Source organism: Canis aureus, chromosome 5 (genome assembly GCF_053574225.1).
Source record: "Canis aureus isolate CA01 chromosome 5, VMU_Caureus_v.1.0, whole genome shotgun sequence".
In the NCBI taxonomy this organism is placed as follows: domain Eukaryota; kingdom Metazoa; phylum Chordata; class Mammalia; order Carnivora; family Canidae; genus Canis; species Canis aureus.
In genome coordinates this window covers 59,485,060-59,509,358 of record NC_135615.1, presented here as the reverse complement: position 1 = coordinate 59,509,358, position 24,299 = coordinate 59,485,060, and the positions used below count along the sequence as shown (strand labels likewise).

General features: G+C 56.0%; 1 protein-coding gene across 8 annotated transcripts in view; it reads right to left on the bottom strand.

The window, feature by feature from the left end:
• Positions 1-768: 768 nt before the first annotated feature.
• KIFC3 (kinesin family member C3) overlaps positions 769-24,299 on the bottom strand; it is a 37,978-nt gene continuing 14,447 nt past the window's right edge. For 3 of the 8 annotated variants that reach the window (XM_077898291.1, XM_077898293.1, XM_077898294.1), the window contains 17 exons: positions 23,275-23,477; positions 13,052-13,117; positions 12,411-12,554; positions 12,024-12,263; positions 11,411-11,584; positions 10,643-10,790; positions 10,419-10,549; positions 9,032-9,143; positions 7,581-7,762; positions 6,539-6,643; positions 4,833-4,963; positions 4,172-4,295; positions 3,847-3,976; positions 3,520-3,749; positions 3,170-3,304; positions 2,257-2,365; positions 769-1,459 (listed from right to left, as the gene is read on the bottom strand). In XM_077898291.1, the coding sequence (XP_077754417.1) occupies positions 1,434-1,459; positions 2,257-2,365; positions 3,170-3,304; positions 3,520-3,749; positions 3,847-3,976; positions 4,172-4,295; positions 4,833-4,963; positions 6,539-6,643; positions 7,581-7,762; positions 9,032-9,143; positions 10,419-10,549; positions 10,643-10,790; positions 11,411-11,584; positions 12,024-12,263; positions 12,411-12,554; positions 13,052-13,117; positions 23,275-23,477 (2,390 nt within the window). In that variant the 3' untranslated portion in view covers positions 769-1,433. Of the gene's footprint in view, positions 1,460-1,639; positions 1,669-2,256; positions 2,366-3,169; positions 3,305-3,519; positions 3,750-3,846; positions 3,977-4,171; positions 4,296-4,832; positions 4,964-6,538; positions 6,644-7,580; positions 7,763-9,031; positions 9,144-10,418; positions 10,550-10,642; positions 10,791-11,410; positions 11,585-12,023; positions 12,264-12,410; positions 12,555-13,051; positions 13,118-13,977; positions 14,261-23,274; positions 23,478-24,122; positions 24,152-24,299 lie in introns of those variants that run through there. The other 5 variants (XM_077898297.1, XM_077898292.1, XM_077898290.1 and 2 more) reach the window with 4 other exon arrangements.

Sequence of the window (24,299 nt, the reverse complement as noted above, 5' to 3'; positions counted from 1 at the left end):
CAGCTGGGGGCAGCAGAGTGCCCGGCCTGCCGGAAGGGGCCAGTGCAGAGCACGCTGGGGGAGGAGCGGAGGCACCCCCCTCTTCCAAGGCTAAGGGAGACAGGAGAGGGGTGGGCCCCACCAGCCCATCCCCTCCATCTCAGCCACGCTCCCAGCTGTCCTGCGGATGCCTCAGGGGCCGGCCGACAGCTGTATGCTTCCAGGTGCCAGGACCCCAAGCCTCACAGGCTTGGCCACCACTGAGCCCACCACCCTCCCCAACGCCTCCAGGAGGCCTCCTGGGACAGGGCTGGAAGGGCAGTGGCCCTCCTCCCAGGAGGATCCCCCAGCGCTGACCCCTTCTGCTCCTGTGGCAGCCCTAGTTGGAGAGAGGGCCCCACTGAGCCCCTGTGCACATTCCCTGCTGAGGCCGAGGCCAGACCAGGTGGAGGCCAGCACAACCCCCATGGGGTTGGGGAGGGCAGTCTTGTAGCACCGGGAAGAGGGTGGTACCCACCCCTAGCCAGTTCCCTTAAGGGGCCAGCCCAGCCCTGCTGGCTATGGTGCTCAAGCCTCTGAAGAGCCCAAGTTTCCCACGTACAGACAGGATAGCGTGTTGCTGGGTGGGTCCATGTGATGAGCGTGGCCAGGGGCACTAGATCCTCTCAGTCGTGGCCTTCACGAGATCTCAAGAGGGCTGTGGGTGACCAGCCAGCAGCAGGGAGCTGTCCCTGGGCTTGTCCCTGTGATCTGACCAGGAGCTCAAGAGACCCAACTCTCAGACTATCGTTGTGTAAAAAGGTTTTTATTTTAATAAGTAAAAATGGCTAAGCTTCCAAAAGTTCTTAAATAGGATTTCAGAGGAGGAAAATGTCAAGAGGCCAGTGAGCAAGGCGAGAGCCTGGTGCCAGGCAGATGAGGGGAGCAGCAGGATCCCCACCCACTGGCCTCCCACCAGCCATAAATACAGCCCAGCCCTCGGCAGGGAGGGCCACGCTCCTATGTACACCTAGTCACACTATACACGTACCCACTCGGGGCCTGCCTCGGAGGGGAAGGGGGCCAGGGCTGCCCCAGCGTGCCCACCGACTGCCCAGATTCACGGCTCCTGGGCCTGCTGGGGGCTCTTCAGCCCACCCGTTACAGACAGGCCCTGCAGGCTGGAGCGAGTTGGCCCAGGCCAGAGGCCCAGCCTCCCACACTCCTGCCCTCCCCACGAGGATCTGCTGACGGCCCGGGCCTGCCAGGCAGAGTGGGCCATCTCTGCCCTTCCAGCCCGGGCCTTTTGCACCCACACCCACTGCCGAGAGACACCATTTCCTTTGGAACATGTTTTCTCATTTCTGAGTGGATACGAGGCAGAAGAGATGCCTCCACTCTGGCCTTCGCCTCCTGGGCTCTTGGTGCTACAGCAGGTGGATCCAGTCCCCGGTTTGGCAGGGTGGATGCGTCCGTCACACAGGCACCGGCCTGGACTTCCCTGCGGGAGCGGGAAAAGGCTTCGTCAGCCTCTGTGCACGCGATCGGGAGGGAGCCAGGGAGAAGCACAGACAGCAGGCAGCAGCAGGACAGGCCCGCCCTGAGCAGCCCTCTCCCCGGCACAGCCCTGCAACCCAAGGCAGGCGGGCAGGCGGGCCCGGGCCCCTGGCCCCACACTCACCTGGAGACTCTGCAGCCCCAGCCGTCAGGCTGAAATCAAAGCAACAGGTGTCTCACTGGTGGGCTTGCCTGGGGCTGGGACTCCCCGGGACCCTGTGGCCCCTACCTCCTTGGACTCCAGCCCTTGCCAGGCCCCTCTGTGAGTGTGGGGCCACTCAGAGGGCTGGGGTTCTGGATGCCAGGCCTGTGGCTGGGCTCACTCCTCACCTGGGACATGGGTGGGCCCTGCCCTTCACCCTCCCTCCCCAGGAATCCAGGCCCAGGGCAGGGGTGTCTTGAGGCCAGCCTCAGAGAATTGCCTCCTGGGCCTCAAATCAGCAGCCCTGCTAGGAGCCCCGAGGTCTGGGTTCCCCTTATGCTACCGCCTCTCCAAAGGGCCTTTGACTATCCATCTGTAAAATGGGCCTAGCAGTGTCCTGTCCTGACTACTTCCTGACTGACTACTTCCCAGGGCCAGAAAAGTTTGTATAACAGGTTCTGGAGGACTTCTATAAACTTCAAAACAAAACAAAAAAAAGGAAAAGTCCATTCAGGCAAGGGCAGTCTGGTGGCTATCCACCTGTAAGGAGGCTCACCCCCACCCCCAACCCCACAGTGGCCCCTTCCCCAAGGGCTTACCCAAGGGCTGCAGCTTCCTCCGGATAGAGCCTGGGCGGCTGTTGGTCCCAGAGCCAGGGGCTGAGTGTGCCCGTGCTGAGGGCTGTGGGGTCTGGCAAGCTGGCTCCCACTGTGGGCAGGGGTGAGCAGGTGGGCAGGGGCCATGCTGCCCTGGCTCCCCCCTTCACCGTGCTCCACCCCTGCGTTCCCCTCCCCAACCTCCTGCAAAATGGGTATGACGAGGTGAGCCCCACCTTGTTACTGAAGGAATTAGCTGAGATAATGGATGTTAAAGGGCCCTGAGCTACTACTGAGCACCTGCGTGCCAGCCTGCAACCCGCCCGCCCCCCAGCCAGCTGAGGACCACCACAGGGCGCTCTGAGGCTAAGAAGTGTTTAGACGAGAGAAGCCCCTGGCAGGGGCACCTGGTGGCTCAGCCAGTTAAGCATCTGCCTGCTAAGCATCTGCCTGCGGTTTGTTTGTAACATTTTATTTACTTATTCATGAGAGACAGAGAGAGAGGCAGAGACACAGGCAGAGGGAGAAGCGGGCTCCGTGCAGGGAGCCTGACGCGGGACTTGATCCCAGGACTCCAGGGTCACGCCCGGGGCTGAAGGCAGGTGTTTAACCCCTGAGACACCAGGGATCCCTGCCTTCAGTTTAGGTCATAATCCTGGGGTCCTGGGACCAAGCCCCGAGTCAGGCTCCCCACTCAGGGCTAGTCTGCTGCTCCCTTTCCCCCACTCCCTGCCACCTCCTCGCTCCTGTGCCCACACTCTCTCCCCCACCCCTCCTTAAATAAACAAATATCTAAAATAGTGAGGCTCTTGGGTTCAAGTTCTGGCGCCAGCCCCTTCTGGCATCCTCCCTTCCCCACCACCCCAGTCTGTCCCCCATCCCAGGCCCTCCTTCCTGCCCACGACAGTCCCTATACCTCCAGATGCTCCTGGCTAGACCAGGACCCGAGCTCTGCCCTGCGGGACCCAGGGCCCAGCTCCACAGAGCGCACCCTCTCAGCGAACTTCAGGGAGTACAGAGTCTCACTGGTGTTCTTCTCCACAGGGGACACCTATGGGACACAAGAGCTCACACCCCGGCCAGCAGGCCTCCTCCCCCACCCCCAGAATTGGGAGGGGCAGCATGCTCACTGACTTTGGAGCTGCTGAGGGAGGACAAGGGTCCCTTCCCCACACAGCCTGGGGAGCCTGGGCCGCAGAGGAAGGGGGTCTCCGGTCGTGCTGCTGGCCGAGCCCTCCCAGCCTGCAGCTCACCAGAGGTCCTCACCTGCACCACCATGAGGGTCTTGCTGTCCCCACTGAGCGAGTCCTGCAGCAGGTAGGTAAGCTTGGAGTTGCGGAAGGGCACATGGCCCTGGCGGGAGCGCAGGGCCGCAATGACGTCCCCCAGAGCCGACAGCGACTTGTTGATGTGCTGTGCCTCCCGCAGGCGGCTGCCCTCAGCCCCCGACTTGCCCACGCGCTCCGAGCCCGCCAGGTCCACCAGGTTCAGTTTCCCTGCAGGGGGGCAGAGAGGAGGCGGGCAGGTCAAGGCTGCCCCCGTGGGGGTGGTGCCAGGGGTCCTCCAGCCAGGTCGCCCGTGGCCCTCACTCACCTGTGGTGCGCAGGCCAGTGCTGCAGTCCACCCCGCGCACTGTCACGATGAGCAGGGCGTGCGAGCGGGAGCTGTGCTCATTCAGGTTGGTGAACTCTGTGGTGCGGTTAGTGTGGCCAAACTCAAACACCTGGCAGCGAGCGGGGAGGACAGGAGCACAGGGTTTGGAGTGAGATCTCTGCCGCCACCCTATCCCCAAGTACCCCTGTGAGGGGTCCCCCGGGCGTGGGACTTGCCCATGCGAGTCCCGTGCCAGCTGGGCTCTGCCGGTGGACTGGGTCTCCCCAGCGCTTCCTGAACCTCCCCAGGCACCCCGGCCTTGCACCTTGTTGATATCCGCCACGCTCTGCACCTGGAACTCGGTCAGCCCTGGCACGTACAGCTGCCCGCTGCCGTCGGGGCACAGACGGATCTCCAGCTTCTCCTGGGGCTCCTGCCCCAGCAGGTCCCTGCAGGGACAGGCTGGATGGTCACTCCCTCCTCCCACCTCTGCTTGCACTGCACCCTGCTCCCCCTCCACCTGGAACACCCCCGCACACCTGGATCGCTCCCCCACCCCATCGCACCTTCAGGCAGCCTTCCTTAACCACTGGGCTAAACCCCTCTCTCCTCCAGCCCCTCCCTGACAGTCTGCTGAGCGGCAGAGACTGAGTGTTCCCCCAAAGTCTTTTGGCGCCTCTCCTGCCCTAACGGTGCACTGAGCTCTTGTGGGCGGGGCCCCCCCAAATCCCCATGCTCATTTATCACCACCTGGTGCAGCCTACAGGGACAATGAGTAGACACAGAGGCAAGAGGAGCACCTCCGTCTGGTCTGGACATCCTTCTCCCTGACACCTGCTGGTGTGGGGCAGGGGCCTGGGACCACCCTGCCGCGGGGCTGAGGCAGGACCATAGCCCCGACTCCGATCTGCATCCCACATGGCTCTGCACGGCCCTGAGGACCACGAACCACCCGGAGGCCTGTGCCCCGTGCCAGGGCCTCCCACCTGAGGACCTCGTTGTAGATCTCGGCCGCGCTGACAGTGATGGTGTACTCCCAGTCGGACGCCTTCTCCTGCACCTCGGAGAAGAGCAGCTGCAGGGCCCGCTGGTTGATGCCGGGGTTCTCAGGGGTTCCCTGAGGGCAGAAGCAAGGCCCAGTGAACCAGGCCTCTCCTCTGCCTGCTGGGCTGCCCCCAAACACCCTCCACTAGCTGCAAGCAACGTCACCTTCTGGGGCCTGTTTCCCCACTGTTCCATGGCACTGCCCTGCCCAGACTAGCCTGAGACTTAAAGCAGAGCACTGGGTGAAGCACCTGGCGCAGGCCGGCACACGAGGGCTGCTGAGTGCCAGGTGCATACCTGGTCCTGGGGGGGCCCCTGGGAGGGGGTACTGGGAATCTATGATTTTCCTGCCACCACCCGGAGGGTGGCTCATGTCGGGGGACGGGGACCATGAGCAGGGCTCTGTGGGTAGTAGAAGGGAGACACAGGCAGAGCCACGAGTGCTCTGGGGCTGGATGGGCTGGCCAGCCCTTCTGGAAAGAAATCTGGAGTCCTCACCTGAGCCGTCGCCTCCCCTTAAGTATCACCTCCCACGCCCTCCACCTGTTGCTCAGGCCTCCTTGCCAGGCCTCAGAGCCCCTAGCACGCTCCAGCCCTGGGGACTCAGCCCTGCTGATCCCGGTGCCTGGAATGCTCCTCCCCACACATCCCCATGGCTCCAGTGTCACTTCCTTGGGCAGGTGCCTTCTCTTCCACCCAAATGCCTAATTCCTCATATTCAGCTTTAAGTTTTCTCCCTGGCGCCTGACAGGACACGGCCTGATTTGCTGTGGGCACAGCAGTCTCCCCAGTGGCGGGCTGGCTCCGGGAGGCAGACGCTCTGTGGTCACAGCGTGCCCGGCACCCAGAATGGTGCCCAATGTACATGGGCCTCAGCGGGTACTGTTGCAGCAGGTACTGTTGCTCCCGGGGGTCACCCCCACTCTGAGCACCCAAGGCACAGTTAGGAGCCACCTGACCCCGTGCCCCCCACCTTACTTGGCCTGCCCCCCAATAATCAGTCTCCTCAATCCCAGAACTAGGGTCCAGACTGGGAAGAAAGAGGCACCATGGCAGCCTCCTCAAAAGGTACCTGTCCAGTCTCCTCACTGCCCTGTCCAGACACTGAGACACCTGTCCTCACCCTTTCCCAGAGAAGCCCACAGCAACCCCTCAAGAGCCAGAGAAATGCTAACAAACCAAAGTCAGTCCCAGGGCTACCTTCCATTTTTATCGGTCTTCTCTCAATGCTCCCATGTCCTGCCGCACCACACCCAGAAGGCTTGGGCACAAGCAGGGGGAAACAGCCCTGCCCTGGCCCCGGGAGCAGAGACTGCCCTCGTTCATCCTAATACCCCAGGGCCCAGCACAGGGCAGATGTACAGCAGGAGCCCAATAAATGCGTGTGGGAGACATGAAAGCCCATCTTGAGAGACATACAGGTGGTCTGCCCTAGGCTCTGACCTCGGGTGGAAATTCCTCTGATGCCGGAGTTTGTTGGCTGCATACCTGCCCCTCCCCACATCCACTGGGACCATCACAGGTCCACCTGGGCAAGGTGGCCCTCTGGGGCTAACACAGATAACTCCCAGCTCTGCTCCTGTACTGCACAAAACCCGAAAGCAAAAGGGCATCAAAGGAGTGGTCCTCACTCGCAGCCAGTACCCACCTCCATCGTGTACGTCTTGCCGGCACCCGTCTGGCCATAGGCAAAGATGCAGACGTTGAAGCCATCGATGCAGGAGGTGATGAGGGCTTGCACCTCCTGGAACACCTGGGGAGGGGATGTAGACTGTGAGCCCCCCTGGGCTCCCCACCAGCTCCAAGTCCAGCCGCCTCCCCAACCCTTCTCTCCTTCAGTAATACAGCGCGTGTTGTTACTGGGCAGTGGCTCACTGGGGAAGAATGTATGACTAATAAGTCACAACAGACATCAATGGGCAATCGGGCTGCCAAGACTGAAGGGAAGCTAGGGCAGTGCCCCCGGCCCGCCAGCACCCGAGGAAGGGCTGCCCAGCCTTGGAGCTCAGAGGCCCACACCTCTGGCTTCTCCCACACTAAAGGAGGGCTCAGCAAAATGAAGGCAGAGGTCAGCATGTGCCTGGCGCCTCCTGTAGCCGGTCTACCTGCCAGCAGACAGAGGATGGGGCAAAGGTAAAGCCAAGTGCAGGATAGGAGGGTACAGGCAGGACAGGCCTGGCCGGTCAGCCCTGGCAGAGATGAGACAAGAACTCAGCTGACACCACATGGCTCTCACAAGGCCGGGGGCTGGGGGCAGCGGGTGGGGGGAGTCCCAGGGAAGACCTGTGGGAAGGAACTCCAGCTGGAGAAGCAAAGCCCCCCAGGGTCAGGTGGGTGGGCGGGGCTGTGAGTGTAGGAGGAAGGGCTGCATGGGTGGGAGGGGCTCTGTGGGTGGGCATGGGCATGTGGATGGGAGAGGCCAAGAGTGGGCATGGCTGTAGGTGTGGGAGGACCATGTGGGTGCTATAGGCTATCCTTGAATCTCCTCCCTGCAGAGCTTCTCAGCCTCGGTCTTAGCTCCCCCCCGCCTTCTCTCCTCCAGTGAAAGGAACAAGGCATCCCAGCACCCCAGGTTTCTCCATCCGGTCTCCCTAACTCTTACATTTCTTTCTGTCCATGCCCCCATCATCTCTCCCTGTGTGTCTCCCCGCTCTCCACTGTTGTCCCTTTCCCCATAGGGCCATACTCACATCCTGCTGTGAGGCACGTGGGGAGAAGACCTTGTCCAGCTCAAAGGATACAGGCTTTCCTTTGTGCAGCAGGTGGATGATGGAGTCGTCATCGGCATCAAAGGTCACAGCATTGGTCGCATCAGGCCCTTCCCCATCCTCTTTGGTGACTGGCCGGACACGAGCAATTACCCGGATGTTCCCTGGATTGTGTCAGGGAGAAGGGTACAAGCTGGGTCAAGATCAGATGGCCTTACCACGGGGGTCCTTTGGTGTCCTGAGCAGGCTAGTGGCTCAGACACCCCTAGCCTTCTAAGCAAGGCCACCCACAATGCTATTATCACTCACACTATCATGAATTAATGTACTAGTACACCTTCTTCCTGGGCAAACCAGCTGAGAGTGGGACTTTCACATTGGGGACCAGGAGGAAAGGTCAGTTGTGGGGCTCAGGCACTGCATCCAGTCTGGGTAGGACACCAAATGGACACTATATCTCTGGACTTCCGTGTCCCTCTATATAATGAGGGGCATGGGTCCCAGTAAGCCAAGGGACTTGTTCCGTCATTCAAGGGCTCCATGGATGCCTGAACAGAGCTTGGCAATCAGATGGGAAAACAGAACCCAACAGTAGGTGGACGACCGGTACACGGAATGGGCACAGGCAACAGGCAGCCCTGGGGTGCCGGGGGGCATAGATCTGATTGTGCCCTCTCCCTGCGGTAGCCCTTCAGTGAGATCTCAGTGCTCCTGGAAGGAAGAACAACTCCCCACTACATCCAGCATGTCCCTACCTTCCCCTTCACCTGTCCACTCCAGCTCACTATCCAGGCCTCAGCTGTGCCTTTGCCTCCTCCAGGAAGCCCTGCAACAGCCCTGTCAGACACCAAGGGGCTCTTAGAGCCCCTCCCCAGCCCTGGTAACAGGGGCAGTGTTGGGGTTCTCTGGGTGATTCATGATCACCATCTGCTCCCCCAGCTGCAGTGAGCCCTGTGAGGGCAGCGACAGCATCCATAGGCTCATGGCCACTTGTCAGGGCCTGGAACAGCCCCAGGCACAGGGCAAGCACCCCTTAGTCCTTTGTGCAGTGTGAACAGGCCGTCTCAAGCTCGACCAGGCCCTCAGTCAGAACAAGTGGCATTGCAGCCACCCACCACCCAGTGCTCCACTACTCGACCTGGGCCCCCCGAGGTCTGGGGGTAGCCTGCCACAGGCACTAGGGTGAGGGCTTCAGAGTCGGGCAGATCCAAGTCCAGATCCAGGGTGGACTGCTTACTAACCATGCGGGTGTGAGTAGGTTCCCTGACTTCTCTGCCTTGGGGTTTCCTTACCTATGGGGAGGGAACTATAGTAGCCCCCCAGCCACAGGCCACAGTTCATTCTAAGAAGTGGTGACGGTTTGGGGGGAAGGGCAGGACCCAAGCCAGGTTGGGACCTCTATGCCGGACACCCCCAGCCCTCCTGGCAGTCACCTTTCAGCCGCACGAGCTCGTTGTGGCACTTCTTGCGCAGCTGCAGCTCCCGGCGGTACTTACGCAGGAGCTCCTGGTTGTTGCTGTTAACCTCCTCAATGGCCTGGCCGATCTGTGGAAGATGCACAGCACTGTCCAACACTGCCTACCCCCCCAGCCCTGCCCCCAGCTGCTCACCGCTCCAGCCCATGGGCGCTGCCACATGTTGCCTTTTTCCAACAGCCCCTGTGGGTAGGTACTGCTGCCGGGCCCATTTCACAGAGGAATAAACTGAGCCTCAAAGAGCTGACAGCTCAAGGTTGCCCTACTAATAAGCAAACAGCGCTCCACCCTCACTCCACGGGACTGGCACCTGACTTGACCAATAGGATTCAGCTGGACCCAAATTCCAGCCCTACCCCTGAGCAGCTGGGGGAACTAAGGCAATCAGCTCAGCTCAGTCCTTGAGTTTCATTTTTCTCATCTGTAAAATGGGAATAACACCATCTGGCTTGTGGATCTGTGGGACCTAGTAGGTAAAGATCTCCAAGTTATGCTTCATAGGGGACAGAAGCAAAATGCAGAGCATGCATGCATCTCTTCCCCTTTGTTGGGTAGAAGGGAAGTGTGTATATGCACATGGATACGTCCACCGGGTTCACGAGCTCAGAACGCCTGGGGTGAGGGCATCTGACATCCGTGTGGGGAATGTGGGCCAGGGCAGCAGAGAGGGGCCCTTCGTTTTCAGCTGTTGCCTTCTGCACGGCTTGAACTTTCTACCATGTCCATGTATTAATGACATAATTTTCTTTTTTACAGAAAAAAAACTATTTGCTATTCCCAAAATATATCAGTCTCTACCCTGCAGGGCTGCCGTAGCAATTCAAGGAGCTGACAGCTATAATAGGCTTGGCACGTAGGAGGCACTTAAGAGACGCTGGCTATTCTCATACTGTACAAGCACAGCTTAAAGAAATTAAAACAGATGTAAGAATATATGTAGCATGTTTGAGATATGAGGATATACGTTACATGCTTGATTTAAAGAGTCATAATAAGGGTGCCTGGGTGGCTCAGTCAATTAAGTGTCTGGCTCTTGATTTCGGCTCAGGTCATGACATTAGAGTTGTAAGATCGAACCCCCGGTTGGGCTCTGCACTGGGTGTGGAGCCTGCTGGAGATTCTCCCTCTGCCCCTGCTTGCCCCACTTCCCTCTCTAAAAAAATAAAAAATAAAGAGTCATAATAAGACAAATACCAAAATACCTGCCCTGACCAGTCGTTTTTCAGTCTGTGTGAGGGGGGAGGAGAGCCGTTGTCTGGAGGCTTTGTTGCATTTTGGAATGGCACCCTGGGCTCCAGGGTCCCTCCAAGCCACCCCCATCCCCTCAGCCTCCAGCTGCCCTCACCTCGGCCTTGACACTCTTGAGAGCCTCCTGCAGGAGCAGAGGGAAGCCGCGCACCTGCCGCTTGAGCCCATTGTAGTCATTGGTGAGGGTCCGCAGCGCCGGCTGGAGGGTTAGCAGGTTGGTCCGGACACCTTTGGGGACATAAGAGGTGTAAGGTGGATAGGGTGGGGGGCCGCAGTGAGGGGGTGGGGGGGTGCGGGCAAGGGCCCAGTTGGCTGGCTCACCTGCCAGGTTCTCGTGCACGGCCTTCATCTCCACCTGGGCTCTGGCAAAGGCCTCCTCAATGGCCCGGTTCTTGTCCTCCTCCAGGGACTGCATCTCCTCCAGCATCTGCCCATGTGCCCGCTCCAGCTCTGACTCGTACATGGCGATCTGACGGCCAAGGCCAGAAGCTCAACGTGGGGCTCAGGAGGGAGTGGGGTGGGTGCCAGAAAGAAGCCCTATGCCTTACCCCACACATGTACAGGAGCAAACAGCATCCACCTCCACATGCACACATACAGTCTCACACACACACACACACACACACACACACACACAGGAGAGGCCATCTCACTCCTGGAAAGTTCTGTGAGCTCCATGCAGCTACTTTGTTGCATTAGCCCCAGCACCAGCCTGGGTCCTGACACATAACACATACACAAGCCACAGGCCCCAGCAGAGCATATTATGTCATAATAGTGACCAAGGCCCCTTTCCAAGAGCCTGTGTGCCCGGCCTGCAGGCAAGGACTCTTGGCAACTATTCTGAGTTCCACAGGGAGGTAGCTTCTATGAGCACATCATTTTATGGACGAGGAAACAGAGGCGTAGATAAAACTTGGCGCTGGTCACACAGCCAACAGGGAGAGCAGGGTGGGGGGGCTGGAACCCAGCTCCATGGGCCCCCCAGTACTGAACCGCCGCGCTGTGCTGCAGGCCCACCTCTGGCTTTCCCACCGCGTGTGCATGCTCTCCCACAGCCCCGTGCGTGTGCCCTGGCAGCCTGCGCACCTGCGCCCGGAGCTGCGCCGTCAGCTGGTGAGAGCTCTGCAGCTGCTGCTCCATCTCCTTCAGCACCTGCCTCTGCATGGCCACCTGCTCCTGCAGGTGCTGGTTCCGGGCCTGGGACTCGCTGAGGGCCTGCTTGGTCTTGGATGACTCCACCTCCACGGTCTTGATGACGTACTGTGAGGGGGAGGAGGGATGGGCGCCTGAAGGTGCAGGTGCCTCGACCTCACCCCCGGGGGGGCCCTGAGACGCAGCTGGCCTTGGGAGAGGACCCTCAGGGACATCCCACCAAAAGCCCCCAGAAAAAACTAGAGGAACTTCAAGGTCCTGGCTTTACAGGATGCTGCAGGGCCTCCGGGCATCCTCTCATCTCAGTAAGCCCAAGAGCCTGGCTGTGACCCCAGCCTGGGCACAGAACAGACAGGAAGGGCAAAGACGACAGCAGAATCTTGCCATGTACCACAGGCATGCCTGGCACGTGTGGGCGCCTTGAGCCTCGGCTGCCAGATGCCTACTACATGTCTGGCCCTGGACAGCAAGAGGGGGAAGGGGTAAGACTGGGGTGCAGCCAAGAAAGCAAGGACATTGCACGTGGCCACCAGCGCCAGAGGCTCACCTTGATGGGTGGCGACTGGGCCCGCAGGCTGGCGATAGTCTCGTGGCTGTCTCGCAGGCGCCGGCTCAGCCGCTCCTCTTCCTGTGCCTTCTCGGCCAGGCAGTCCTTGAGCCGCAGCTCGACCTCGGCCAGCCGGTCGGTCTTCTGCTGCACCTCCAGGTTCAGCTCCGACAGCATGCCCTTGTTCTCCGCCACCTCCAGCTGTAGCTGCGACAGCTTGTCCCGGAGCTGGGCACTCTCCTGCAGACAGGTGGTTGGGAGCGGGGTGGGGACAAGTGTGTAACAGATGGGGGGGGGGGTACCAGCATGCAGGGCTCCCTGCAAGGAGAGGAGCCGGGGTCACCGTTAGGGACCGAGCCCTCTGGGAGCAGGTGGCTCTGTGCTCACCTGGCTGTGTTCGCAGCCCGCGCAGGGGGCCACCGGCTTTGCCCGTAGCTCTTGTAACTCGGCCTCGAAGCGCCGCATCTCCTGCCTCAGCCGCTCATTCTCCACTACCAGGAGATCCCGGTGCTTCTCCAGGTCCGTGCCTCCCTGCACGGAGCCAGAGCACAGGGCATGCATGTGGCAAGGCCAGGCCCCGGGAGCAGAGAGCAGGGAGGCCGAGGGGGCACCAGCGCAGAGGAGAGAGAAGCAGGAGAGGGAGGGGAGACAGCTCAAGGGGGACATAAGGAGAAGACAGAGGAAGGAAGGGGAGCCGGGGGGATGGCCTTACCCGCCCCTCTCATGCTATTTTCCCGAGTGTGAAAGTAACAAGAAAGTCATATTTATACACAGAGTTCACACTCCTGTTTTACATCGGCAGATGAGAATTAACCTCCCTCCCTTTGGGGGTCACACGACCTCTGAAGGCCTAGTGAGTGGTGACAAGTATTTGGGGAGCATCTCTCAGGCCCAATGGCATCTGCTGGGCTGGACTCGAGGGCTCTGGAGGGATGGGGTCCCACACCTCAAATGGAAGGGTCAGTCTGCACAAGGCCAGGCCAGCCCCCCTGCAGCCCCCACCTTAGGATGGCAGTGTGGAGCCTCACCAGCTCTGATCGAAGGCGGCTCACTTCCTGGGCCTGGCTAATGAGCTTCTCCTTCAGGTTTTCCACCTGCCAGCACAAAGCCACAGTCACGGTGAGCCTTGTTCCTCACTTCTGGCCCACGCTCAGGCCTCATTTCTCAGCCCCGCATGCTCCCTCAGTTCAAGCATCAGGGCACACCCAGGACTCTGGGTGAGAGACACCTGCCCTGTCCCAACGGCCTTCAGCACCCTCTCCTACCACAAGACCCAGGTAGTCCCGCTCTCAGCAAAGTCTGGGGAGCAAGCACAGCAGAGGTGACCTCTATACCACTCTGTGCCCACACCAGAGGCAGCTCCCTGGCAGACTCAGGAGGCTGACCTTCAGGACCCCCACCTTGCACAGTCCCTTGCCACAGCCTGTGTCTACATACTTGTAATTTTATATTCCCTTTTCATAAAAGGGCTCCCAAATTGTATAAACTCCAGACACAATGAAACCTGATTGGTCCTTGCCCAGAACCTAGATTTTTCCATTCCAGTGGTGCCTGGCAAGTCTGCCTATAGAGACAGGTCTACCAGCAACCAGGGCATGTCTTGGACCTGTGTCCCCCCACCCCCCAGGTCCCTGTCTGCCTTGCTGGACAGCTGGGACCATCAGAGAAGGGTGTGTGCACCCCATCAGGAAGCAAGGGTGGCTTGGCTCAGCCAGAGCCAGAGGAAGCCACCAGGATGCCAGTTCTGAGAGTGTACATCCCAGGGTAACAACCCTCCCCTAGAGTTGTCCTCCAGCTGGCCACCCTCCCTGCAGACTCCAGACCCCAATTCTGCACCAGCCCCCCTCCAGGAACCTCTTGGGAAATAACCCAAAATGCAACTGAAGACTTTGGCACCAATGTCATCAGTGCATATTTAGGGGTTTTGTCACAGAACATTCTGTGATGACCGTACCTGACTGTACATCACCTTGAGAAAGCCCAGTGAGAGTCAGACTCTCTCTGTGGGGACCTAGGAGGTGGGTTTGACCCAAGCAGGCCTCGAAGCATTGGGTCTTATTAGGAAGCAACAGCAACAAAGTCTGCTGCCTGCAGAGGCCAGACCAGTAGGAAGGCAGGTGAGGGGCAGCACAGGACTGGATGCCCAGCGTCCACCCTGAGAAGACAAGCTCAGCGCTCTCCCTGCAGGCCGTGGCTGGGAGCACACAGGCCCATGTCTCCAGACTTCTGTCCTTTCAAGAAAGGACAGCTGTGGGGGTGTTGGGGTGTGTCAAATCTCCCCATTTTACATGGCTGAGATGTCATCAATGGTCTGTGGCAGTATGGGCGGGGGGGGGGGGGGGGGGGGGGAGTGTCACAGCTTAGAGCTCAGTCTCCCAGAGCAGGAGGAGGCCTCTGCTCCTCTGAGTTGGTGAGGGGAGGAAATGGACCAACAGACCAGGCCTGTGCCACTTCTCTGCCCACCCCAGGCCCCCTTCTGTTGAGAGCCTGGCATGAGCAGCACTCAGTTCCTCTGGCCTTAGAGCAGAGCAAGGGACAGCTCACAGAAGGTAGCCTTTCATTTCCTAGTCATGCAACTGGGAGTGACCGGAATACCCAGCGTTAGGGGAACGGTTAGGTGAGTTACAGCAAATGCACACACGTACTCCTGGGGAGTCATTACAGTTGTGTTTGTCAGAAGTTTTAAGTGACCTGGAGGAAGGCCCCTCAACATAGTGAAATCAAAATCCAAAAGCAAAATCGTGAATGCAACACCAAAAAGTAGAGGTCTCTGGACCGTGGACTTATGCCTGATAAATTCTTCATGCTTTTCAGCAATTTTTAAGCCTCCAAAAACGTATTCCTCTCACATTCCCCCCCATCTTGAAATAGGTGGTTCTACCTCCTTTTGAAAGGTTGGCATGCCCCTGCCCCCCTCCTTTCTTTGGAAATCACCCCGGGAAGAGCCACTTGCACTGAACAGGTGTCCTAGACAGGCTGCTCCCTCAGCCCCGGGCTGGGTGTGCTCTGACCTCGCTTGCCCCCAATGCCACTGGTGCTCAGCCCCACATGCAATGAAAACCCTGTTAGTTTTTCAGCCTTCCTCAGGGGGTCAGGATACCTGCGCACCAGCTGCCTGCAGCCCAGGCTCCTGTTCCCTTCTTTTTTTTTTTTTTTTAATTTTTATTTATTTATGATAGTCACAGAGAGAGAGAGAGAGACACAGGCAGAGGGAGAAGCAGGCTCCATGCACCGGGAGCCCGACGTGGGACTCGATCTCAGGTCTCCAGGATCGCGCCCTGGGCCAAAGGCAGGCGCTAAACCACTGAGCCACCCAGGGATCCCTCCTGTTCCCTTCTTGCATCACAATCAGAACTCTGGGTGCTCCTGGGCTTTGCCTGGAATCTCTGAGAGGTGCCCCAATAGGAGGTGGTTGCAAAATGGAGCATGTTAGGGGCATGGGCTGGGGGGTGGTTCAGGAAGAGGCTATAAAAGACTCCTTTTGTCAGAGTTATCAGTCATCTCCTGGCTTGTCTCAGACAGCATGGGGGACACAGGCCACCAACACTGCAGGGTGACCAGTCAGGCACAAGTCACTCCTTGGTGTGTGGGGACTGCGCCCGGCAGGCCAGCTACATTGGGGGCTGAGAACGTGTGCTGCTCAGGAGCAGGACGGCTGCCCTCCACCCAGAAGGCTCTGCTTCAGGAGTGGTGAAAGCAGGGTGCCTGGGTGGCTCAGTGGTTGAATGTCTGCCTTTGGCTAGGTCATGATCCTGGGGTCCCGGGATTGAATCCCGCATCAGGGTCCCTACATGGAACCTGCTTCTTCCTCTATGTCTCTGCCTGTGTGTCTCTCATGAATAAATAAAATCTTTATAAAAAAAAAAAAAGAGTGAGGGGAGTGGTGAGAGCAGAGAGTGGGGTGCTGGGGATAAACTGGACCAGAGATCAAGGCCTTCTGAGGGAAAGAGTCCCTGCAGCTACCCTTTACACATCCGCCCCAGCTTTGAGTCAGCAGTGGTGCTTGCAATTGGAGGCAAAGTGGGGAGGGACCTTCTCTATTACTCCTCAGAAGCCCCAGCCCCAGCAGGTGCCCAGCACACAGGAGGTACTCAATAAACACTTGAAGTAACAGCAGAGGAGCAACATGCACACCTGTGAGTGCAAAGAGCCAGGCCAAAGGAGAAGCAGGCGCCTGGCAGGCTGCTGATGTCAACCCCAGGGCCGAGGAAGGGGCTGGGATTGTGCAACATCCCTCCCCAGGCCCAGGCTCCTTGTCAGCCAGAAAAAAATGGGTCATGGGCCGATGCAGAGGGCCGCTGTGGGAGTGCGGAGCTGGAGCCTGTCTGACACAAACCTGCATTTACATCTCTCAGCAGAAGCTGGCTCAGCAGAGGGTGGGGCTGCCCTGCACAGGTGGGTGTTCTCGGCTGTCTGCTCCCATCGGAGGAGACAGCCTGCTGACTACCTTCCCACCTCCCACCAAGCCTGGCTCCTGATCACCAGCTGTCCTCTGAGAAAAAGGGGCTCTCCCAATGGCAAGACCAAGGCATTGCTGAGCTGAAAAAGCACAAGGTCCTGGAATCCAGGACACCTCAAGGAACCAGAGGCCAGAGGGCAGCTCTCAGAAGCACCCCATCGCATCCCCAACACATGTCCCCTTGCAGACATTTGATGCCTGGCTACATGAGCACTGACTGTGCCCGTCTGGCCCCATCCACCCTGCCCTGCCCACTGCCAAGTTTTCCGTTCGAGTCCTTCGGCCACTGAGGGGCAGTTGAGAACATGGGTTCTCAGGCTAGACTGCCCAACTTTCTAATACAGATATTACCCTACCCCCTAGATAACCATGGAAAAGTCTCAACTTCACCACGCCTCTTGCTTTCCTCATTGGGATAATGAGGCTACCCCTAGGAGGATGTCTGGAGGATTAAGTGAGATTAAATGAGATAATATATGTAAAGCACTTAATGAGTTCTATTGTTAGAATGAAGGCTCCTGAAGGCAGAGATATTTGTCTCTTGTGTGGGTGCCTAGGACACTGGCTGGTACATAGCAGGTACTCAACAAACACATGTAGAAAGAATGCTGAATGCACGAGGGGCCAGGTAGAGCAGGGTCTCTGAGTGAGGCTGTCAGGCAGGGCATGGGGCAGGAAATGTGCTGGAGGCTGGGGCACCACTGGGGCACCAGAGGAAGGATGCCCATTTCTGCCAGAGGTAGGAGCTGCTATGAGATTCCAGGAAGTAGGTACCCCATGGAATGGCAGCCCAGAGATGCCACATCTTCCAATATTTTCTGACAAAATGGGAAGTCCAGATTTTTTATGTGACCTTAACTAGGGTTTAAAAATTGACAAATAATCTGATTAGTAAAAAAACAGACCAATTAGAAGAAATAAACAAATAAACACAGTAAAGTCATGGGATACAAAATCAACATATAAAAATCGTGGTTCTTCAGGGCACCTGGGTGGCTCAGTCAAGTGGCCAACTCTTGGTTCTTGCTCAGGTCATGATCTCAGGGTCATGAGATTGAGTCCTACATCAGGCTCTGTGCTCAGCATGAAATCTGCTTGTCCCTCTCCATCTCCTTCTGCTCCTTTCCACACACCGTCTCTCTCAAATAAATAAATTAAATCTTAAAAAAAAAAAAAAAATCGGTTGTGGGACGCCTGGGTGGCTCAGCAGTTTAGTGCTTGCCTTCAGCCCAGGGCGTGATCCTGGAGTCCCAGGATCAAGTCCCAGGATCAAGGCCCTGCATCGGGCTTCCTGTGTGGAGCCTGCTTCTCCCTCTGCCTGTGTCTCTGCCTCTCTCTCTGTGTCTCTCATGAATAAATAAATAAAATCTTTAAAAAAAAAAAATCAGTTGTGCTTCTACACACTAACAATGAATGATCCAAAAAGGAAATTTAGAAAATAATTTAATTTATAATAGCATCAGAAAAAAATAAAAAAGAAGTAAATTTAAAGAGGCAAAAGATGTGTACCATGAAAAGTAAAAAATGTTGCTAGACTCAAAGAAGATGCTCATAAATAAAAAGACATCGTTGGGGCATCTGGTGGCTCAATTAAGTGTCTTCCTTCAGCTCAGGTCATGATCCTGGGGTCCTGGGATCAGGCCCCATGTCAGCTGCCTGCTCATTGGGGAGCCTCCTTTTCCCTCTCTCTCTGTCCCTCTCCCTGCTCATTCTGTCTGTCTCAAATAAATAAAAGTCTTAAAAAAAAAGGACATCCCACATTCATGGATTGGCATATTGTTAAGATGTCAATATTACCGAAAGTGAGCATCAGACTCAATGCAATCCCCAACAAAATTCCAAAGATATTTTTTTGCAGAAATAGAAAAAAACATCCTAAAATTCAAATGAAATCTTAAAGGACCCCAAATAGCCAAAACATACTTGTAAAAGAAGAGAAAGTGGGAGGTCTTACATTTCCTGATTTCAAAAGTTCCTACAAAACTATAGCAAAGAAAGTAATGAAGTACTGGCATGTCTTTAAGACATAGAGACCAATGGAATAGAATAGACCACCCAGAAATACCTTCACATTGATTTTTGACAAGGGGGCCCAGACATTCAATGTGGAAAGGACAGTCTTTTTAAAAGACAATGCTGGGAAACTGGACATCCACATGCAAAAGAACAAATTTAGACCCTTGCCTTACACCACAGACAAAATTAACCAAAATAGATCAAAGACCTAAACATAAAAACTAAACTATAAAAATCTTAGAAGAAAACGTACAGGGAAACCCTCATGGCCCTGGATTTGGCAGTGCTTTCTTGGATGGCACACCAATAACACAGGCAACAAAAAACAAAATAGGTAAGCTGGACTTCATAAAAATAAAACTTTTTTGTGCATCAAAAGACACCATCAATAGAGTAGAAAGGTGACTCATGGAATAGGAGAAACTACCTGCCAATCATATATTGATATGGGATTAATACTCAGAATATAGAAAAAAGCTCCTACAACTCAACCACAAAAAAACCAATTCAGGATGGGCAAAGGACTTGGATGGACAAAGAAGGAAATCCTGCTGTTTGTAACACCATGGTTGAACCTGGAAAGGTTCATGCTAGGTGAAATAAGCCAGTCACAAAAAGACAAACATTATGATTCCACTTAAATGAAATGCCGAGAATAGCAAAATTCATAGAGACAGAGTAGAATGCGGGTTGGCAGGGGCTGGGGGAGAGGAGTGGGGAGTGGGGAAATTAATATTTAATGGGAACAGTTTCAGGTTTGTAAGATGAAAAGAGTTCCAGGGATGGATGGTGGTGATGGTTGCACAACAGTGTGAATATACGTCATACCACTGAACTATACACTTCAAAATGGCTGAGATAGTCAAGTTTATGGTATGTGTGTTCTATCACAATTCTTTTAATGGTTAAAAGGAAGAAACAAAGCAGGCAAACAAGACATATTTGACGGCTCAGTCTAGTCTGTGAGCCTGTGGTCTCTGAGCATAAAATTTTAAGGTTCTATCTTGAGGTCCCAGGGCAATAAAGGGGGAGTGCAGCGTGGGCACATGTCACAGTGGCAGGATCCCGGGGGGGTATGGAGGCCATTCATTGCTCCAGGGACATCCACAAAAGGAGAGGGGAGCTTGAGGCCACCAGGATGTGGCTGGGGGCTGCTGCCAACGTTGGGGAGGGTAATCCAGACCAGTGACAGCCACAGTTTGGTTGCCAGACCAAGACCAGTGACTTCCGTGGCCTAGGACAGCTAGAGTGCTCCCCGTAAGGAGCACGGCGTGCTCAGTAGGTAAGCCTCAAAAGACTCCTGCAGCCCCCCACAAGCCCAGGTCCCAGCCTGGATAATGGCAGCCCCATTTACTGAGTCAGCTTTGCCAGCAGGGCACCAGGACTCCCTCAGATCATCACTCTGAACCCCCCAATTCTGTGAGGTAGATACGAGTATTTTACCTACTTTCCAGAAAGAAAAATTGAGACTCCCAAGAGATTAAGCTTCCTTAGGTAAACAACTTGCTCAGGGTCACTGGACCACTAAGTAGTGGACGTCGGATGGAAATTCAGGTCTGAGGGACCCCCACAGGGCCCTTAAACTCAACTACCGGGACTACAGTGCCTTTCAGGAGGAGCAACACAGAAAAGCATCCACCTCGTCAGAAGGCAAGTCTGGACAAGGCTGGGAACAAGGCACCATAAGCGTGAGGCAGAGCGGCCCCCATTTCTTTTCTTGGGTGAGCAACACTTAGAAGAGCAGGCAGGTCGATCCAGGTCACACCACAGTGAGGCCAACAGGAGAGCTGAGCACACAGAAGCGATACCTCACAGGGCATGGCACTTAATGGTTGGCCATCCATTTTTCCGCCCAGTCTCATGACTGATCTAATAACCACGCGACATGTATCAGCCCCCACCCAGAGAATGGTAACAAAGGCTCAGGGAGCCAGTGACTGCCTACAGCTGCACAGCTAGGGCGCAGCCCCACCAGGGCTAGAATCCTATTTATGTGATTCCAAACCCCAAAACTCTTCCCAGTAAAGACAGTGGGGGTGGCATCAACACCAACGCTATGGGTTCATCTCACCAGGTGCTATGATGTCCATTCGACAGATGAAGAAACTGAGGTGCAGTGTGGTAATTAACGAGCCCAAGGTCACACAGCTAATTGAGTAGTGCCCAAAGTCAGGATTTGAGCCCAGCTCCTGGCCCATGTGTTGGACCCTCCGAAGAGCAGCCCAAAGACCTAGAGCTTCAGGTGCATCCTCTGAAATTTTCAGAAAAGAAAACTTCTGAGGAGTGAGAAGGTCCAAGTTAATACACGAGCAAAGATGAGGAACCATGCTGAATTCTCCCAATCTCCAGGGGAGCCGGGGATGGGAGAGGACAGGGGCTGGGAATGTATGGAAAGCCAGGGCACAAAGACACCTAAAAGGTTAAGAGTCTGCCTTCAGCTCATGTCATGATCCCAGGGTCCCGGGATAGAGCCCTGTGTGTCGGGCTCCCTGCTCAGCAGGGAGCCTGCTTCTCCCTCTGCCCCTCTCCCAGCTCCTGTTCACCCTCTGTCTCTCAAATGAATAGATAAAAATCCTTTTAAAAAATGAAATAAAAAATTTTTTTAATTTGTTCAAAGTCACAAAAGGCCACGTATTGTTATGATTTCACTTCTATGAAATGCTCAGGAAAGGCAAACCATACAAACAGAAAGTAGATCCCTAGTTGCCAGGGGTTGTAGGGGTAGGGGAAATGGGAGTAACTAAATAGGCCTTTTTAGGGTGATGAAAATGTCCTGAAATTTGATGGTGGTGGTAGTTATATCCCTGTCTTAATCTACTTAAGAACTTTAAATTGTATGCCTTAAATACCTTAAAGGGGTGAATTTTATGGTATGTGAAATATACTTCAGTAAAGCTCTTAAAAAAATTAAAAAAAAAAAACTTTTTCAAAAAATGGAGTGCCAGGACAGCCTAAACTAGAGAAGGTCAGGGAAAGAAGAGCTGCTGATAAGCTCTTGCCATGGACCAGGCATGTCCTGCAGGCTGAGCCCTGGACCAGTCCCAGCCCCACAGGGCTACCCAAACCTTGGTTCTGCCCCTATACTCATCTTGCTCCTCCTGCCACAGTCCCTTTGCACAGACTATTCTCTCAACTCAGAACCTACTTCCTCTGCTTGGTGCCTGACCTTAGCTCTAGCACCTCTTTATCAAGGAGGCTGTCCCAACCTCCCTGACAGGTCCTGATGTCCTTGACAAAGGCCTCTGGTACAAGCCCTCATGCCCTGTGTGTGTGCCCACCTGCAGAGCCCTTGTTACTCTTCTAACTTAACATGGGTGTATGTAACAAAAGTCTGTCCTACCCTAGACCACAACCCCCATCGGCCAGGGCATGCCTGCCCACCTGGACGTCCCCAGGGGCTGGCCTGGTGCCCAGTACATACCAGGTACCCAGCAAGTCTGAGAGAGGGAGGCAGGTGGGCACTGCAGGAGGCAAGAGTGACAAAGTTAGTATGTCACCGGGCCTACAGGAGCCCGATAGGGAGGCAGAGGCAACAAATAATGTGGTCAGTGTATCAGAGGGAGACACAGGGCACTAGGAACACAACCCCCCAAGGAGGCCCACCTAACTCAGCAAGGGGCAGGTGGTCAGTACACATAGTTCTTGAGAAGAGGACACACCTGTAAGCTAGAAAAAAAAATGCTACATTTACAAAATGCACAAAAGTAGGGTGGCTGGGTAGCTCGGTTAAGTGTCTACCTTCAGCTCAGATCATGATCGCAGGCTCCTGGGATCCAGCCCCATATTGGGCTCCCTGCTCAGTGGGGAGTCTGCTTCTCCCTCTCCCTCTGTCCCTCCCCCCCTGCTCATGCTCTCTCCCTCTCTCTTTCTCTCTCTCAAATAAATAAAATATTTTTTAAATGCATAAAAATAATCTACTGCTTCCTGGAACTGAGAACAGGTCATCGTATTCAGTGAAGCTCCCCCGAGCAGGAGGAGCTCCACGTGCTGAGTAACCAGAGAAAGAATTTAGCCCAACCAGAAGGCAGGCTTTTCAAAAAGCAGAGAGCCCTGGGCCCTGAGCTGAGGGCAGGAATCTGAGGCAGAGATGATATACAGACAGGGTGGGGGACTTTGGGGAAGTAGGGAAGGTCAGACAGACACAAAAGACAACACTGACTACAGGTATGGGACCAGACAGGGGCCTCAGGCCCACATGCAGCGGAGGAAGGAGGGCCCGTGGTCAGCCCCAGGGGGCATGCAGCACAGTCTGCACATGTCCTTGTTGGCCAGTGTAAACCTGAGGCTCTCCCTGGCTTCCAGAGATCTGAGAGCTCTTCCTCCCACATGCAGTCATACAGCCTCTCCTTTACTACTGGTTTTCCCTGGGGTGACCTCCGTAGTCAGTTTTGTCTACCTGGACAGCCCAGTCCAGGGCACTGAATAAGATGGGGTGCCCTCAGTACTAGCCTTAAGGCTAGAAGCATCCTAGAAGCATCCCGTACCTTCCCGCTTCACTCCCATTCTACACACACAGTCTATTACTTCCGGAGAAATAGGTCCTGGCCCCTGGGAACCACGGGGATTGGGGCACGAGGATGAGTAGGACGGAAGACCCAAGCCTCTGACTCTTGCCACCTTGCCCTCTCATGCATTCCTGAGCCAAGGGAAGAGACTCAATCTGTCCATCCATTAAGCCAGATGGCCTGGTGGGTTGGTTCCCAGGGCCCCAAGCAGTGTCCTCCAACCTGCTCCACAGTAGGCAGCAGCCTCTGCCCATCCCATCCTCCCCAGTACCTGGTTCTGCAGCTGGGTGGATGTGGCTTGCTGGTCACTGTCTTGGAGGGCCAGCCTCTCCTGAAGGGCTGCCAGCTCCTCCTGAAGCCGAGCTTTCTCCTCCTGCAGCTGGGACATGGCCTCCACCATCCTATGCACCATGGGGGCCACACCTGGCGGCCCCCCCAGGCTCGAGCACCTCCCGCTGCCAAAGAGCCGCCCACCTATGAGCAAAGTAGTGGCCAATCAGCAGGACAGCAGAGGATCCACCCCGGCTCCGGAGAGAGGGCTCGTCATGGCAGGCCAGACCATCGGGAGGGGGGAAGGGGATGCAAGCTGATGGGACAAGAGCTGGGGGCAGCAGCAGCACGGGTTAGCCAGGGGGCGGGGCTCCAGGGGGAGCTTCTGGGGTCAGAATCACCTGGTCGGGACTTAGGAAAGCAACTTTCACCCTATACCCCCTCAAAGCATGTGTCCTAAGTCTGATGGGCAATCCCCTCTCCGTGACCAGGCCACAACAAATCATAGCTGAGAAAGACATGGCTTCTGGCAACAGATGATTAAGAGTCTGGGGTCCTCTCCCCAGAAAACACTATTCTTGGGAGAATATGATTTCTTTAAACCCCAACCCCTCTAGAGTACAGAAGAGAGGCGCAGAGGCTCCCCAGCCTGTCCCCTGACCTCCACAGGGAGTGGTCACCTGTACACAGAGGAGGGGCGAGGGGAGGGTGTGCGTATGCAAGGGACAGGCAGACCAGGACACATGGGGACGGACACAGCACGTGAGCAGGAACACAGCCAGGCCCGCTCCAGGGCCAACACCTGCACTGAGCACAGGGACCACACAGGCATGAGGAAGTGATAAATACCAGGGGGGGCGGTGCCTCAGCCAGAGTCCTCCTCCTCCCTCGGCCTTCCACTGTCCTGTCACCAGGAGCAGGAGAGAAACAGACAGACGGACGGAAGGACAAAGACACAGAATCAAGGGCCATGACCCGCTGATAGGGACTGGGATGCTTGTCATAGCTTGCTTGGAGGACACTGAG